This window comes from Rattus rattus, chromosome 14 (assembly GCF_011064425.1).
Source record: "Rattus rattus isolate New Zealand chromosome 14, Rrattus_CSIRO_v1, whole genome shotgun sequence".
In the NCBI taxonomy this organism is placed as follows: Eukaryota; Metazoa; Chordata; class Mammalia; order Rodentia; family Muridae; genus Rattus; species Rattus rattus.
Genome location: NC_046167.1, coordinates 78,616,850 through 78,633,040, shown reverse-complemented (window position 1 = coordinate 78,633,040; position 16,191 = coordinate 78,616,850). Strand labels below are relative to the sequence as shown.

At 45.5% G+C, this 16,191-nt stretch overlaps 1 protein-coding gene across 4 annotated transcripts in view; it reads right to left on the bottom strand.

Moving 5' to 3' along the window:
- The window catches only part of Agtpbp1 (ATP/GTP binding protein 1), a 118,099-nt gene that overhangs the window by 65,979 nt on the left and 35,929 nt on the right, over positions 1-16,191 (bottom strand). The window contains exons 10-13 of one of the 4 annotated variants that reach the window (XM_032885005.1): positions 13,589-13,682; positions 8,388-8,425; positions 5,018-5,226; positions 3,626-3,803 (exon numbers count right to left, since the gene is read on the bottom strand). In XM_032885005.1, the coding sequence (XP_032740896.1) occupies positions 3,626-3,803; positions 5,018-5,226; positions 8,388-8,425; positions 13,589-13,682 (519 nt within the window). Of the gene's footprint in view, positions 1-3,625; positions 3,804-5,017; positions 5,227-8,387; positions 8,426-13,588; positions 13,720-16,191 lie in introns of those variants that run through there. The other 3 variants (XM_032885002.1, XM_032885003.1, XM_032885004.1) reach the window with 3 other exon arrangements.

Below are 16,191 nucleotides of genomic sequence, written 5' to 3'. Positions count from 1 at the left end.
CACAGCAGTGGTGGGTTCATTCACACTCAAGGAGAACAAAGGACAAAGCTCCACACAGAACAGCACAGGTGCAGTCAGTCTCCTGACACCGGCCTGTGGGGTCCTAGCACCACGGGGCCCAATCGGAGCATCTCTGTCCAGGGTGCTCTGATGAGTGTACGTTTCCGTAACTGTCCTTTCAGTGTCAGAGCTGTCACTGGGAAGCATGTGACATGAACCCACTTGCTCACGTAGAAGGCTCTGTTGATGGTAAGAAAACCATGTCTCCAAGCTGCTGTTCTGTCACAGGACAATGAAGTGGCTGTTTGGTGAGAGTGGGCGGGTTCCTGCCTGTAATACAGTTGCTCTTCTGCAGAGCCCTCTGCACTCCCAGCACCCAAATCCATCCCGGGACTGGTGAGCAACACTCCATCTCCTCGTCAGGAAGGGCACCTGAGATGGAGACCTCTACAACCGCATGGCTCCGTCACGCACCCACACGTGTGATGGAAGCTAGGGAGGTTCAGATACCCCAAGTCAGAACTTCTTCCCTCAGGTATAAATGCTACTTCCCTACCTTTCGGCACTAAATAATCAGAAAGGCAAACGCTGAGTCCAGCTCCAGTCACTCAACAGCACTAACCACCCTTACAAGGCCAGCAGTTTAAGGGATGCTGAGGGGCTAAAGCAGTTCGCTGCGACAGAAACCTACCCCATCTTTGTCCCTGGGTCACAAGTCCCCAAATCCCCTGTAATTTCTCAGGCAGTAGGAATGGCTTCTGCTCTAATGAGAAACCCGTGGAAGGACCCTAGGTAGCCTCAACACAAGCTGGTGGCAGGAACTTCAACCCTGTTTCTCAAGCTCCAAGGAGGGAAGGAAGACCTACAAATGTATTAGTCATTAACAACCAAGGCTCTACTCCATCGTGCCTATTTTATGAACCTCCATAGCCTTCTAAAGGATGGGTTCACAGAGCTTCTGGGCCAGGGAACATATCAAGGTGCTAGGAGGAGGACATGCCTGCAGAGAGATGGCTCCTAGGCTGCAAGTCCAAGACTCTAGCTGAGTTGTACCCGGTGTAACAAACACATGAATGTAAGCAGAGTGACCCTGACTTGTGTGAGCTGTCCTAGCACGCGTCTGTATCCAGCAAATTATCAATACTGACACAGTACTGTGGACACTCCCTAACAACCTTACACTCAGTCACTCAGAAACAGAGAAAACCCAAACTGTGTCAGGTGTCTGACGTGGGGAAGGTCCTGTGAGACGGAGCCCCAGTTCTGTGGTGTCTGTACTAAATCAGGCAGTTGGTACATAGACCAAAATGGAGAACATCCATCTAAGCGCCTGGAAATAAACAAATTGTTGATATGGTGGGCAAGAAAGAGTCCAGACCAGTCCTAGAGGAGCTCCCATTTTAGCCGAGGGAGGCACACTAGAAAGTGATGGAAACAAAATGAGGACATCAATCTTGGGTCGAGAGAGTCACCGTCGGGCTCTTCTCGCCCCATTTTAATGAAGGCATGTGCATTAACACATAAGCATATTTCTAATTTAGTGATTCAAGTCCGAGAAGCACACAGCAACGGAACTCACAGAAGATATCACCTTTCTCATTTTTCCCGTGCCTGTGAATTCACTACACTGTAGGTATACTCTTGCTATCCCTGAATCTGGACACTGACTAAACATCACTGTACGAATTTCTTCTACTTCCTTCCTCCTGCTACTTCCTGCTGCATCATAGAAGAGCCTCTTCAGCCTTCTACCAGTCAGAACCACCACACAGCCCCTTCACCTCACACCTCCACGGGCCTACACTGAGATATAGGAAAGATTTCAGAAACTCCTTGGTTGTCCCTCCAAATTAGATACTAGTGACATAACTGAAGCAGAGACGCTGCTCACAGAGCCTGTCTCTGCACAGCAGTCCTGTTTTATAAGCCTCCTCCTGCCTCCCTTTCAGACTTCCTACACACGTCCTCACCTCACAGCCTGTTGGGAATTTCAAGCTCTTTCACTCAGCTAACTTACTCAGAGGTTTCCAACTCAGTCTTGTCGACTTTTAGACTTTGTATTATTTAATTTTTATCACACTCTTACATACACACTCCCTCTCTTAACATACTCTCTTACACACTGTTACACACACACTCCATACATGTACTCCTTCTCTTACACACACACTGCCATATACTCTTTTGCACACAGTCTCTTACACTCTTCCTTACACACACTCAGTCTTACATATACACTCTTATACATACTCTGTTACACACACACCCTTACACATGCTTGCTCTCTTAAACTCTCTTACACATACATACTCTCTTACATACTGCCTCTTACACACACGGTTCAACACTTTCTTATACTTACACACCTAGTTATCCTAGTTATACACACACTCCCTCTCTTATACACACTCCCTATTACACACACACCACTACACACTGTCTCTTTTCACAGTCTCTTACACACATTCTCTCTTATATACTCTTACACAGTCTTACACATACACTCTCTTATATACACTATCTCTTACATATACTCTGTCACACATACTCCATTACATACTCTTACACAATTACAGTCTCTTAAACACACTTTCTTACACACTGTCTCTTATACACATACACTATCTTACAGTCACTTATATATACATTCACTTACACATAACACTCTCACACACACTCTTACACACACACACGCGCACGCACGCACACACGCACACACACCTGTATGTGTGTGTGTCAGAGGATAACATGCCAAAGTCCCCTTTCTCCTTCCACCATATAGGTCCTAAGAATTAAACTGAATTCATCAGGCTTAGCATACAATTCCATTACCTACGAGCTATCTCAGTGGCCTGACTTTTAAAAGGTGTTTCTAAATGATCCACTTTGATATTCTGTGCCAGTTATGTCTGTGTTTAGATGATTTAATAATATACTTTATGATACATGCCATTGATAAATCCATAGTAAGGATTCAAAACTAATGATTACTTAAAGCCTACCTCAAATAATTTCACTGTTCTTCCACGTAAGCTCTTTGTTCAATGTTTGCTAACTTTGGTGATTTGGTTTTTAAATTATGAGGGGAGATCTGAGCAGTGCCGCGGCTCGGTGGGACTGCAGCAAGCTGTAAGTCTGGTCCCTGCGGCCATGTGGTAAAGAGAGAGCCAACCTCTGAAGGTTGTTCGCTGACTCTCACGTGCTCACTGGACCAGGAGCACAAATGTGCACAGCACATAAAACACATGTGCATGCCCACATCATGATGATGACGATGACGATGACGACGGTGATGATGGTGTTGGTGGTGATCAGAAACACACTGACGGAGCATCTGAGGTCATCCTCTTATGTGACGTCACTATCTTATCTGACATCATCTTAACGGACGTCTCCATCTTTCACTTTTACTATTTCCACTGATTGCTGACTAACTCTTGTGTATTTTCATAACTCACTCTGATGTTCAGACGACATAGAGTATTTCCCTTCTCAGACTTCCAATTCTTATATATAAAGAAATGCTCAGGAACATGACAAATGTGTGCTATGCTCACATGCAACAATCAGACGCAAGTTTTCAACAACAACCTCACCGACTCCCACAGCAGCCCATGGCCCCTACCTTCGGGCGGCAGGTTGTAGAGCTGGGCCACAGGTCCAGTCACAGGGATAATTGGCAACTGGAAGTGGAAAGAACTTTTAATGGTGGGGAGTGGCAGGCGGTTTTTGGGGAAACATTTCCTCATTATCAGACTGGATGTGTTGACAAGAGGGTCCAGAGTCCTGACCGCCAAGCACTCCTGTTCAAACAAGATTGCGAGAGTTAGTCAACAGCTCAGCATCGCCGTCCTGAAAACGTGACACAGCTATGATTTCCTAGCCACAAACACCACACAAAGTAATACAACAACACTACAGCGCTACCAACGGCTTTGCTCTTCAGAGGCATCTGTACTTAGGGGCACACGACTTATCCGGTAGGACTTTCTCCTACGTGGTTACTAGGCAGAAATCAGTACTTATCTCTGACACTGAGAGCACCTGGCAGGCCTCGGGCATGAAGAACAGGGAGCACTCAGAGCTGAGGGTAGAGTCCTGTGCACTGATGGAACCTCCCTCCCTACCTCCTATAAAGGTAGCTTGTACCACAGCACGAGAGCAGACCCCGCTCAGACTCCGCAGAGTGTGGCTGCTTGGCCAGTGTCAAGTACAGGTGACTCACAGTACTGTCAGTGACAACTGGCCTTTCGGTGGCACTTTGACATACTACAGAATCTTCGACACGTGGCTGACTTGTTAAACAGACAAGTCTTAAAGTGTTAAACTACCTAATTCATAATCATACATCAAATACCTATTAAGTGTGTGTCTGGAGTAAAAACATTGACATAGGGTTGTTCTAGAAAACTGAATACAGTCAGAATAAACAAGCCAAGTGTCTAGATCCTTTAACTGCCACCCTGCAGAAAGGCTGTTTATTGTGTGGAAAACCAAAGGCAGCCTCAACAACTGGCCGGTCGCTTCAAAGGAGGCTGCACTGCAACTCCCCTCTGTCCCTTAATGGCAGTCAAAAGGGAGCAGAAAAGGACTCAGTGGCAAACTGTTGGGATATGTGCAGTTAAGACACCCTGTAGGGCTAGCAGGCTACATCTAGCGTTTGTCTCCCTGTCAGCACGGCCCTATCCAGCAGAAAGACACTCCCATGCTCACAGCAGAAGTGTCCTCCAGTGGAGAATCCCCGAATACCTTGTGAGGCACAGACACACACCCACAGCTTCGGGAGCCCTTCCCACGGCGTACGGTCTACCTAGCTGCTGTACGGAGGCCCACACTCTGGACACGTGCCCCCACAATTCTCTCCAGTCACCTCTGAGGTCACATGTGAAAATCAAGTGTGAAATTTTAAAATATATTTATCATATATATACTTTCCTGAGTACTTGCACATTAGTCCATTTTCTTAAGAGCTAAAACACTGTCATTAGAACAGAATGAGCAAAACAAGCTGGCTTACTTGTGAGGTGTTATACAGAATTCTCATCCCATTTGCATCAATAAATGCTTTTCTTCCCAATTTGATGTTTGTGACACTTTTTAAGCTCTGCAGAATCCCCTTCCGAATGAGCATGTTTCTGTGCCGGTTATCGTGTCGATGCCAATCTACATAAATGGTTAAAAGCACTTGAACATAGCCTCTGTCTACGGCACGCCTGGCATTTGTCTCTTTAACAAAAGAAAATTGGAAAAGGTCATTTTATAAATGGCAGGAAAACGTACTTTTAAAAGACTCAAACAAGAAGTCGGATATCAGCATTGATCAATTCCCAGCCTTTCTTTAATAATCTTCTAATAATTAGTTATGGCAAATTCCAAAAATCAGGTCTTAATGGACAAACTCTCTCAGCAAAACCTGAAAAATCAATGTGTCTACATGACAAGGTCTGCAGTTACATTTAAAGTTACACAATTTTAAAACTCCACATATTTTGAAACTTAAATGCCTTTTTTCCTAAGACAGATGACTCCCTTAGTGGCTGAACATGACTTGGCTAAAAGCTGTCACCCCTTCTGCTTATTTCCATCACAGCCTCTGTTCAATCCCACTGGATCAGAGCTATTGCTACTTGTGAATTTTATCTTCCCAGTGGAATTAATGGATCTAGTTATGGCACAATAATGTAAATATCCACTTCTTAGTAACATAAAATCTAAAATATAACCTGTTGTTCATAGAAGGTAAAAGACAATATGTGGTGAGAATAATAGTTTTTTTTCTAGGTACTAAAATCTGAACATAGAAAACTATAGGTTTTCTGAAATCGATCAATTTTAATGGAACATAACTAAAGAAATCCATATGTTTGAACTGATTTTCTTAAGATTACAGCCCAAAAGAACCCACCTACTAAAGCAGCGACCCTGGGATGCCACTAAGGTCACCCAAGTGCTGCCCAGAGTTGCTGTGGCAGGTCTGTGAGGCTACAGAGCAGGGGAGTGGGACCAGTCCCTGAGCTGCTTAGATACAAACAAGTTCAAATCCCTTCTTAATCTCAGTTACCCACTAAGGGGCCTTGGCTATGCAGTGGACCCAAAGATGATTCTGACCTTAACCACCTACCGTGACCCTCACTTTCTACACATGCTCATAGGGACTCAATCGTAGCACACAGATGGAGACGTACTCCTCCTCCTTTCCCACTCTCCGCTCATCAGGAGGAGGTGTTTGCTCAGACAGCATTTCAAAGCCTCTACTGTGAACTGGTGTCTGATGCATTCCTGTGTGGTGGAAGCAAGAGGGCTGCCAGCCTGGCCTCTTTTAACAAGAACTTGTCTCAAACAAGCGGAAAACACGCTCCTCTACTGTGTCTCCAGTGCCTGCTTCTGCGGGGCGGCTGCTCTTTACAGCCACTGAACGTTCTGACCGACATAATGACTGTCCTTGAACTTTAAGGCAGGGTCTAACTCGGCTGACAGAGTGCTTGCCCATCAGGACAGCAGTCCTGTGGCTCAGCCCCCAGCAGCACGAACACTGAGAGGAGGTGCGATCTCAGCACAGGGGGTGGAGACAGGAAGATCAGGACTTCAAAGCCATCCTTGTCTAAAGAGCATGTCCAGGCCAGCCCTGATGCGTCAGAGGCTGTCTCAAAAACAAGAGTGTGCAAGCGAATGCACACTTGTCAAGCCTCACTACATGTGGAGAAGACTCTGTAAGAAGATTACAGTCGCTGTAAAATGTACGTCTGCTTCTGCTGGAATCCACAACAGGCTAAATGGTAGTCAGGGGAATGTTATTTTTTAAAAATAACATGCCCAATAAATAATTCATTATAATTCAAACATAGGTGCTGAACTGGTTCTTAAAATAGGTTGAGCGTTATCTACAATCTCATTGAGGAGCTCGAGTAAAACACATTCTTATAAGGGTTTCATTCACAAACTCCTTCCCTCTTGCAGCACAAACTGTAGGCTTGCTATTGGGCTGCACCCTGTGCTGTGCGTCCCAGCTAGGCTCAGGCTGTATGTTCAGGGATACATGTCTCTAATAGATGACATGTATGATCATGTATGATAAGCTCACTGGGCTTATCACTCCTGCGTGTACGTCCCATACCACATTAATTTTAGAGCGCATTTACCCACTAACGTAAGTGGCTGACCCACAATAAGCAAGTTTTAAAATCTAACAGAGAATGTTCCAAATTGCCCTGGTCCATTTCAACCGCTGCAGTCTGCTATTAACCACTGCTGTGCATTATTAAGTGTCCGTGCTGTGTAATTGAAGAGATATTAAATAGAAACTACTCAACGGTTGCTTTGCTTCATCAGATGCCCCTGCTCTGTGTTTTATCACACCACAGACAGAAGTGGTTACCTGAGACCCCCCCCCACTGCACCCTAAGGGTAAAATTGTAAATGAGAATTGGGCAAACAACAAAAATCATAGTTTTAAATTAATCTACTTGTTCGTTTTAAAGACAGGATCTTACTATATAGTTATGAATAACCTGACCAAGTTAGCCTTGAACTTGCCAGCAACCCCCTGCCTCTGCTTCCTGCCTACTGGAATAACAGGTGCGTGTCACTGTGCCAGCGGCAACTGATTAACTTTTAACTCATCACGCTGCTCTTGAAGTGTATCACACAAAAGCTTAGTCAGCAAGGGGTCGCCCCTGACACAGTCACAGACCAGCTGCCTGCTATGCACTGGGAGGGGACGGCATATAAAAGCTATTAACAAAGAGCTTTAAGACTAAATGTCAAGATTAAATGTTAATGAAGCAACGGATTGTATGGAAGAATCCTATGAAAATAGTTCAAAAACTATTAAGCATGTATGAAAAAGGCATCATGTATGAAGAAGGTTTCATACATGCAGCACTCATTCTCCAGCAGCTCTCTTCATACACACGTTATGTATTTGTGTATGTTCTCTTCAGCTCTGGAGGCAACAGGTCTGTGCAGATGAGTTCACTGCTCTAAGTCTCCATCACACCAGTTCTGAAATGTTATGAATTTGAGCTTATTGTGAGAACAGAATCTCTAATAAAAGCCACTATGTTATCCTACGTTGCATGGAGCCAACATGCATGATGACGCAGGCTTACTGCCCCGTGTACTCCGTCCATGGGGATGGGGATGATAGGTTTGAGCACACTGCTCTCACACTCTAACTTACCGACATGAGCATGAAGCCCTGTCATTAAAAGAAGAGAAGGAGATGTCACAGAAGCATCATTTTCCTGAGACATAAACCTAATGTGGTATCAGGAACTTGGACTATGGGAAACTAACTGCATACACTAAATCTAATTTCCAACTTCTTGAACATAGATAAACATTTAAAGCATTTTAATTACTATTATTTCTAGTATTTAAAAACTTACTTGATTTTAGCAATGCAGCAAGAGTGTCTAAAGCAACCCTGTCAACACAACAAGAAAACACAAACAACAACAAAACTAGTGAAATGAGGCTACAATAAAAGCATGCAGTCTTGTCAGACACCACCCTGTCTCTCTGACCCGCTCATGTCAACCACCACCCTGTCTCTGACCCGTCTGAGTGCATGCAGTCTTGCCAAACACCAGCCTGTCTCTGACCCGTTCCGAGTGCATTTACTCCAGCAACAGTACTGATTTGGTCTTTTTCTGTGTGCTTCTTGCCCTTGAGTTCAAAATTAGATACTAAGATTAAAATACTTTTATTTATACAATTTTAATAACATTGTCTAAATCTATGTCACAAGCTAGATAAGTGAGCTCAGTGACAGAGACAGCATTTGACCTTTTCAGAGTACTCAGACCAACAGAGGGGAGGCCTCAGGGGCCTTGGATACAAAAGCCCTAAAATAAGGCTACATTGTGAGTCTAATTCTGACCTGTGGGGTTCCCAGTGTCTTTAACCTTCTTATCTTAACTTTAGTGCCATGTGCTAGGATCCTTGGATATACAGGATAACAACCGTAAACTCTACAGCTTACAAGGAAACCTAATTATTCCCTCTTCACAGGACATGACAAAAGCCCTAAAAATTAAAAATACATAATTTTCTTGAACATATTCAGTCAGCTACCATAATCAGTCATAAAGACACATTATCACTGTAGAAAGCCTATAATTCAAATTATTTATAAAAAATGAGTTAATGTGAAAAAATGGCCCTCAGTTTCAACTTCAAAAATATAAGCGTACACACTACATATCTCCTTGTAAGACTTAACCAAAATTTCACTACAGATGTGTCTGATGAAGCCGAGGCACTTCACTCACCCTTAAGCTTTGTTGAATGCCTACTACTACGTATGCCTTCTTCATGGGTAAGAATTAAACAAACACTGCTTCAACAGATGACATCATGCTCTACATTATGCAACACAAAGTACATACATGTGAAAAACTACATGAGAAAGTAAAACTCCAGCAATGAAGTGTGTGGGTGGTAAGGGAGAAGCAGTGACCAAATGAAGAAACACACACAGTGTGACCAGATGAAGAAGCACACAGTGTGAGAGACCAGATGAAGAAGCACACACAGTGTGACCAGATGAAGAAGCACACACAGTGTGACCAGATGAAGCAGCACACAGTGTGACCAGATGAAGAAGCACACAGTGTGAGAGACCAGATGAAGCAGCACACACAGTGTGAGAGACCAGATGAAGAAGCACACACAGTGTGACCAGATGAAGCAGCACACACAGTGTGACCAGATGAAGCACACACAGTGTGACCAGATGAAGCAGCACACACAGTGTGACCAGATGAAGCAGCACACACAGTGTGACCAGATGAAGCAGCACACACAATGAGAGACCAGATGAAGAAGTGCACACAGTGTGACCAGATGAAGAAGCACACACAGTGTGAGTGACCAGAGGTCCACAATGGAATGAACAGTAATCACAATTAAACCCAGAAACAATCATTCACAACTACACAAGAAAGCAATGTTTTATGGATATAGAAGCTATAAAATTTAAACTGTGATCTGCTAAAATCACCTTTAAAAACATATTGTATGCCAATTAATACAAGTCTTTTGTTGATAAAGGGAATTACAAAGTCAGAAAACGTTCTCTTTTAAAAAACCAACAACATGGGCTCCTGGATGAGCTGTGTGGCTACTGTAATGCCCCAAGGTAAGTGGAGCATGCAGGGTAGGCAGGCAGCACAGCAGTCATCTTCGGTTTAGGAAAGGTCTCCACCCTCTGCAGCACTGAAGTAAAGAGGCCCTGCATCGGGAGGGGCCGGGGTCAATGAATCACCAGGGCTCCGTTATCCTCTGTGACATGAACGCTGCCAGAAGGCCTCCAGGGGATGTACCATCACAGTCTTGTTAGGGTAGACAAATCAATCCAACAGGAAGACAGACAGACAGACAGACTTCCATGGAACTAAAGAAGACTGTGTGCAGCTTTGTAGGCACTGCCCAGAAGCAGGGCCTGGTGCTGCTGCGAAGCTCAAGGAGCCTACCTGCTGTGATAAAGGTGCAGAGGGCTGCATGCAGATGCTCCTTAAAGGAGGTTATGAAGACGCTAATCAACCAACCATGCGTGCCTCTGTGGTGGTAAACCCACACGGATACAGATCTGGATGAGTGCACCTGGCCTTCACACAGAGGCCTGGGTTGGATCTCTGGTAGCAAGGAGGGAAAGCACTACTTAAACTGAGACAAATGCACCCTCCCCCATGCACGCAACAACGGAAGCTGTGAGGCACATTGCATGGCCTTCACTCTGCATCAAGAATGATTGCCAGAGCAGATCTTGCCACTTCAATACAAAATTTTCTCAACCTTCTTGTTTTACTACCATGGCTACCACCTAAAAGAGCAGCTTCTGTCACAGACACAAGTCAGCATATTAAAAGACACTTCAAGGAACAAGGTAAAGGCAAACAGCTGACAACATGCAGACAAAAGATCAGAATGTTCACCAAACACAAAACCATGCAATTAACGTAATCACTGTTACCAAGATGAACTACATCCAGCCTCTCTAACCTCAGGATCTAACCCCAGCCGGAAGCAGGGCCACTGAATATATAATCAGTCAGGATGAGATCATTTGGAAGGTAAGTGGGCTCTGGACTGGTGTCCTTAGAGAAGGCCATGTAAGACACACACGGGGGGTGGGGAGGAGTGCGGGAGGGGAGAGAGACAGACAGACAGACAGTCTATGCTTGTGCACATGAGTGAGGGCACACGCCTTCAGAGGCCAGAAGAGGGAAGCACACCTATCTCCTGAGGCTGGAGCCTCAGGCAGTTGTGAACCACTCACTGGGCATAGGCGCTGGGAACTGTCATCTGTGCAACCCACTCAGCTGATCCTCCATTCCAAGCGGCAAAGCCCTGAGGAAGTCGTCCTCCCGACTAGCAGCCGGCACACCATGCTTGAGCCGAATGAAGGTGCTTTGACAGTTTCTAGTCTACAACTAACCATTTCTGTTGATGTTTATTCTCCATGTTGAAGGTGAAACTCACATAAGTGGCACTGAGCATGCTCCAGAGTAAAGTAAAAGAACTTGTTGACTTACAGTCATCTTGAAAACCGTGACCAAAGCATTACTGAAACGGTAAGAAACTTCAGCATAGAGCTCTGGACCTCTACGACACAGATAGACCAATGCCACTTCTACAAAATAACTAAATGCTGTACTTAGAAAATAATGTGAGGGGTTGGGGATTTAGCTCAGTGGTAGAGCGCTTACCTAGCAAGCACAAGGCCCTGGGTTCGGTCCTTAGCTCCAGAAAAAAAAAATAATAATGTGAATTTATTAAAGTTACAAAAATATTTTAAATAAATAGTTCATACTGTGTTAACAGATTACAATTCCTCTTTCAAAGTATTTATACTTTCTCCAAGAATTTTCCAATTTTCCTACTTCCCACACAGAAGAATATTTTAAGAACCCAAAGGGTAGCCTACAAGCAATGAGAAAAGAAGTTTATGTTTAGTTATTAAGGAAGCCAGCATACCTATGTTCAATTGGAGGTCAGCCCTAGCAGTGACCTTCAGCATGAGGTGGGCCTGAATACAACCTCACTGATCTCCTTGTAGGAGGGAAGACAAAGACACAGGACACCACAGAACACAGCTATAATAACATCCTGGATTGCCTCCTTCTGGACTAACAGTTTAAATCTAAAACCTAAAGCAAGAGCAGACAGGAAGTTCTAAGGGGAAGGAAGCTTCCAGCTGCAGATGAGAGTCTCTGCTGAACCTTCCCCTTTTAACACAGCATCAAGAAGGAAGAACAACAGAAAGTTCCGGATTCCTTAACTAGGGCCGAAAAGGTCAGATTCCTAAAGAACGATAATAAATAAAACTGAATCACATCAATCAAACGCCATGGCAGGCCTAACACATGGACAGATAGAAGATACAATAGCAGGTGCAGAATGCTGGCCACCGTGAGGACTGGCAGCTCACAGAACTACTTGGCCTCTCCAGGAAGGTACGCATCCTTAAGACCCTAGGCAACACTGACTCCACACAACCCAAGAACATGGACGTTACTTTCTAGCAAGGCATCAGCCTGCAGGTATCTTTGAAGCAGTGATGCTAATCTCTGAGTAACAGAGATACATGCTGAAGGAGCCTATTAGTTTACTGGGAGAGAAAATCTTACCCCAGAAAGTACCTATGATTTACTCAACAGTCTCCAACAAAGCATGCACACAACACCGTGGGAGCAGCATAAAGGACAGGACAAGGATGGGCACTGGCACACACGGGGTGGGACACAGGATGAGCCTTGCTGCATGAGCCTCAAAAAAAAAACAAAAAATCCTCTAACCCCAACACAAAGCACTTCATTTCTGAAGCTACAGGACCTATAAATTAATGAGAACACAGACACAACATAACCTTAAAGTACATATACTCAGACACCCATGCATATTCCAAGACAGGAAAAGATAAAAAAATAACATGATTTGGACAAAATAGTAATGTGTGACTTTCCGACCCATCCGGTAATGGTGAGAAGAAGGAAACGGTCATTAAAAGCTTAGCATAGTGGGCGAGGACTAGAGTAGGCACTCAACAAAGACCTCAGGGAATGACACCCTGTAAACAGCCTAGCTCCCCTCACAGGATTGACCAGTGTTCTGTCATCATCTTTAAAATAATGTACTTAACAGACTAGAATTTTCTTTTTTAAAAGAGATTTATTTATTTTATGTATATGTGTACACTGTCGCTGTCTCAGACACAGAAGAGGGCATCAGATCCCATTACAGGTGGTTGTGAGCCACCATGTGGTTGCTGGGATTTGAACTCAGGACCTCTGGAGGAGCAGTCAGTGCTCTTAACTGCCTCCAGCTCCTAATAAACTGGAATTTTCTAACTTAAAGATTAAGCTTTTAATTAAGAAAATCTTTATTATAAGAAATGACTATTTAAGAACTAGAGACTCTAGAAAGAGCTGACCTTACCTGCTCAGGTCATGTAGGGCACTGAAGCTCAGAATGACTAAGGACACACTTCTAGAAACAGCTGACCTCACCTGCTCAGGTCATGTAGGACACTGAAGCTCAGAATGACTAAGGACACACTTCCACTCGAATCAGAACATTTACTCACTTCATGAGACCCGAATTCTTCTTACTGAATGGTCCAATGATCTTAAACATCAGCTCCACAACTCCATTCTTACCTAAAGATACTGAGTTCACAGCTGAGAAACAAGAAAAAGATTTAAAAGTGATTTAAATCTTAGTGATGAATCCCCAAACACCCCGAAGTATTTAGTCAATATGAATACAAGCTACCGGGGGCACTCTCAAGGCCAGCTACGGGGTTTAGGGGGGTTGCGATTTTGCTTTGTTTTTATGGAAAATTGTGAGCAACTAGGATTATAAAAACTGCTATCAGATGACACCAGGAAAGCATGTGCTGGGAATCAAAGACAAGAAGTTACAGGCTCTGCTCTAAGCAACCTGAGAGTTTGTGAGCACAGCAGAGAACATTATTCATTTCTATGTCATTTTCTAGATGCAGAAAGAGTGGTAGGCTGTTTTATTCCACTGGGGCACCCCCACTTCAGAATGAGACACAGAGATTTCTGGAGATGATGGTTGAGCTCACTCAATGTGATCAGGAGTTGGGATGGCAGGAGCTAGGAGTGAAGGATGGGTCTTCAATAGCTCAGGAGCAGAGGTGCAGGACGGACAATGTGAGAGTGAGCACCATGGTGTGAACACGGGTCAGGAGTGGAGGTGCAGGATGGACAATGCTAGAGTGAGAGCCATGGTGTGAACACAGGTCAGGAGCAGAGGTGCAGGACGGACAATGTGAGAGTGAGCACCATGGTGTGAGCACGGGTCAGGAGTGGAGGTGCAGGATGGACAATGTGAGAGTGAGCACCATGGTGTGAACACGGGTCAGGAGTGGAGGTGCAGGATGGACAATGCTATAGTGAGAGCCATGGTGTGAACACGGGTCAGGAACGGAGGTGCAGGATGGACAATGCTAGAGTGAGCATCATGGTGTGAACACAGGTCAGGAGCAGAGGTGCAGGACGGACAATGTGAGAGTGAGCACCATGGTGTGAACACAGGTCAGGAGTGGAGGTGCAGGATGGACAATGCTAGAGTGAGAGCCATGGTGTGAACACAGGTCAGGAGCGGAGGTGCAGGATGGACAATGCTAGAGTGAGAGCCATGGTGTGAACATGGGTCAAGAGTGGAGGTGCAGGATGGACAATGCTAGAGTGAGCACCATGGTGTGAACACGGGTCAGGAGCAGAGGTGCAGGATGGACAATGCTAGAGTGAGCACCATGGTGTGAACACGGGTCAGGAGCAGAGGTGCAGGATGGACAATGCTAGAGTGAGAGCCATGGTGTGAACACAGGTCAGGAGCAGAGGTGCAGGATGGACAATGCTAGAGTGAGCACCATGGTGTGAACACGGGTCAGGAGTGGAGGTGCAGGATGGACAATGCTAGAGTGAGAGCCATGGTGTGAACACAGGTCAGGAACGGAGGTGCAGGATGGACAATGCTAGAGTGGATCATGGTGTGAACATGGGTCAGGAGCAGAGGTGCAGGACGGACAATGTGAGAGTGAGCACCATGGTGTGAACACAGGTCAGGAGCAGAGGTGCAGGATGGACAATGCTAGAGTGAGAGCCATGGTGTGAACACAGGTCAGGAACGGAGGTGCAGGATGGACAATGCTAGAGTGAGAGCCATGGTGTGAACATGGAAGAGTGGAGGTGCAGGATGGACAATGCTAGAGTGAGAGCCATGGTGTGAACACGGGTCAGGAGCAGAGGTGCAGGATGGACAATGCTAGAGTGAGCACCATGGTGTGAACACGGGTCAGGAGCAGAGGTGCAGGATGGACAATGCTAGAGTGAGCACCATGGTGTGAACATGGGTCAGGAGTGGAGGTGCAGGATGGACAATGCTAGAGTGAGAGCCATGGTGTGAACATGGGTCAGGAGTGGAGGTGCAGGATGGACAATGCTAGAGTGAGAGCCATGGTGTGAACACGGGTCAGGAGTGGAGGTGCAGGATGGACAATGCTAGAGTGAGCACCATGGTGTGAACATGGGTCAGGAGCAGAGGTGCAGGACGGACAATGCTAGAGTGAGCACCATGGTGTGAACATGGGTCAGGAGTGGAGGTGCAGGATGGACAATGCTAGAGTGAGCACCATGGTGTGAACATGGGTCAGGAGTGGAGGTACAGGATGGACAATGCTAGAGTGAGAGCCATGGTGTGAACACAGGTCAGGAGCAGAGGTGCAGGACGGACAATGTGAGAGTGTGAACAGGGCTGCGAGTGGTAGGGGGAGAAGAGAGCAAGGACTTCCTGAGTTACGCCCTCCTGCTGCAATGCCCAAGCAGCAGCAAAGTGCGTGTGCACTTCAAAAAGCCAGGGTAGAGCTCAGAGCACTGTGTAGAGTCCGACCAAGTGACCTTCACTAGTGCAACCCTGAGGAGGCCCAAACAGCAACAGTCCAGTATCCACAGATAAAAGGCGGTGGGAAGACTGTGCCCGGTATTTTAAAGTCTGACAAACACTAAAGAAATTACCCAGAAACAGAGTGTGGTAGCCTTTAATCTCAGCACTCATGAAGCAGAGCAGGGGGATCTCTAAATTTGAGGCCAGCCTGCTCTACAGAGCAAGTTCCAGGTCAGCCAGGGACACACAGAGAAACCCTCTGCCGCCTTCTGCTGG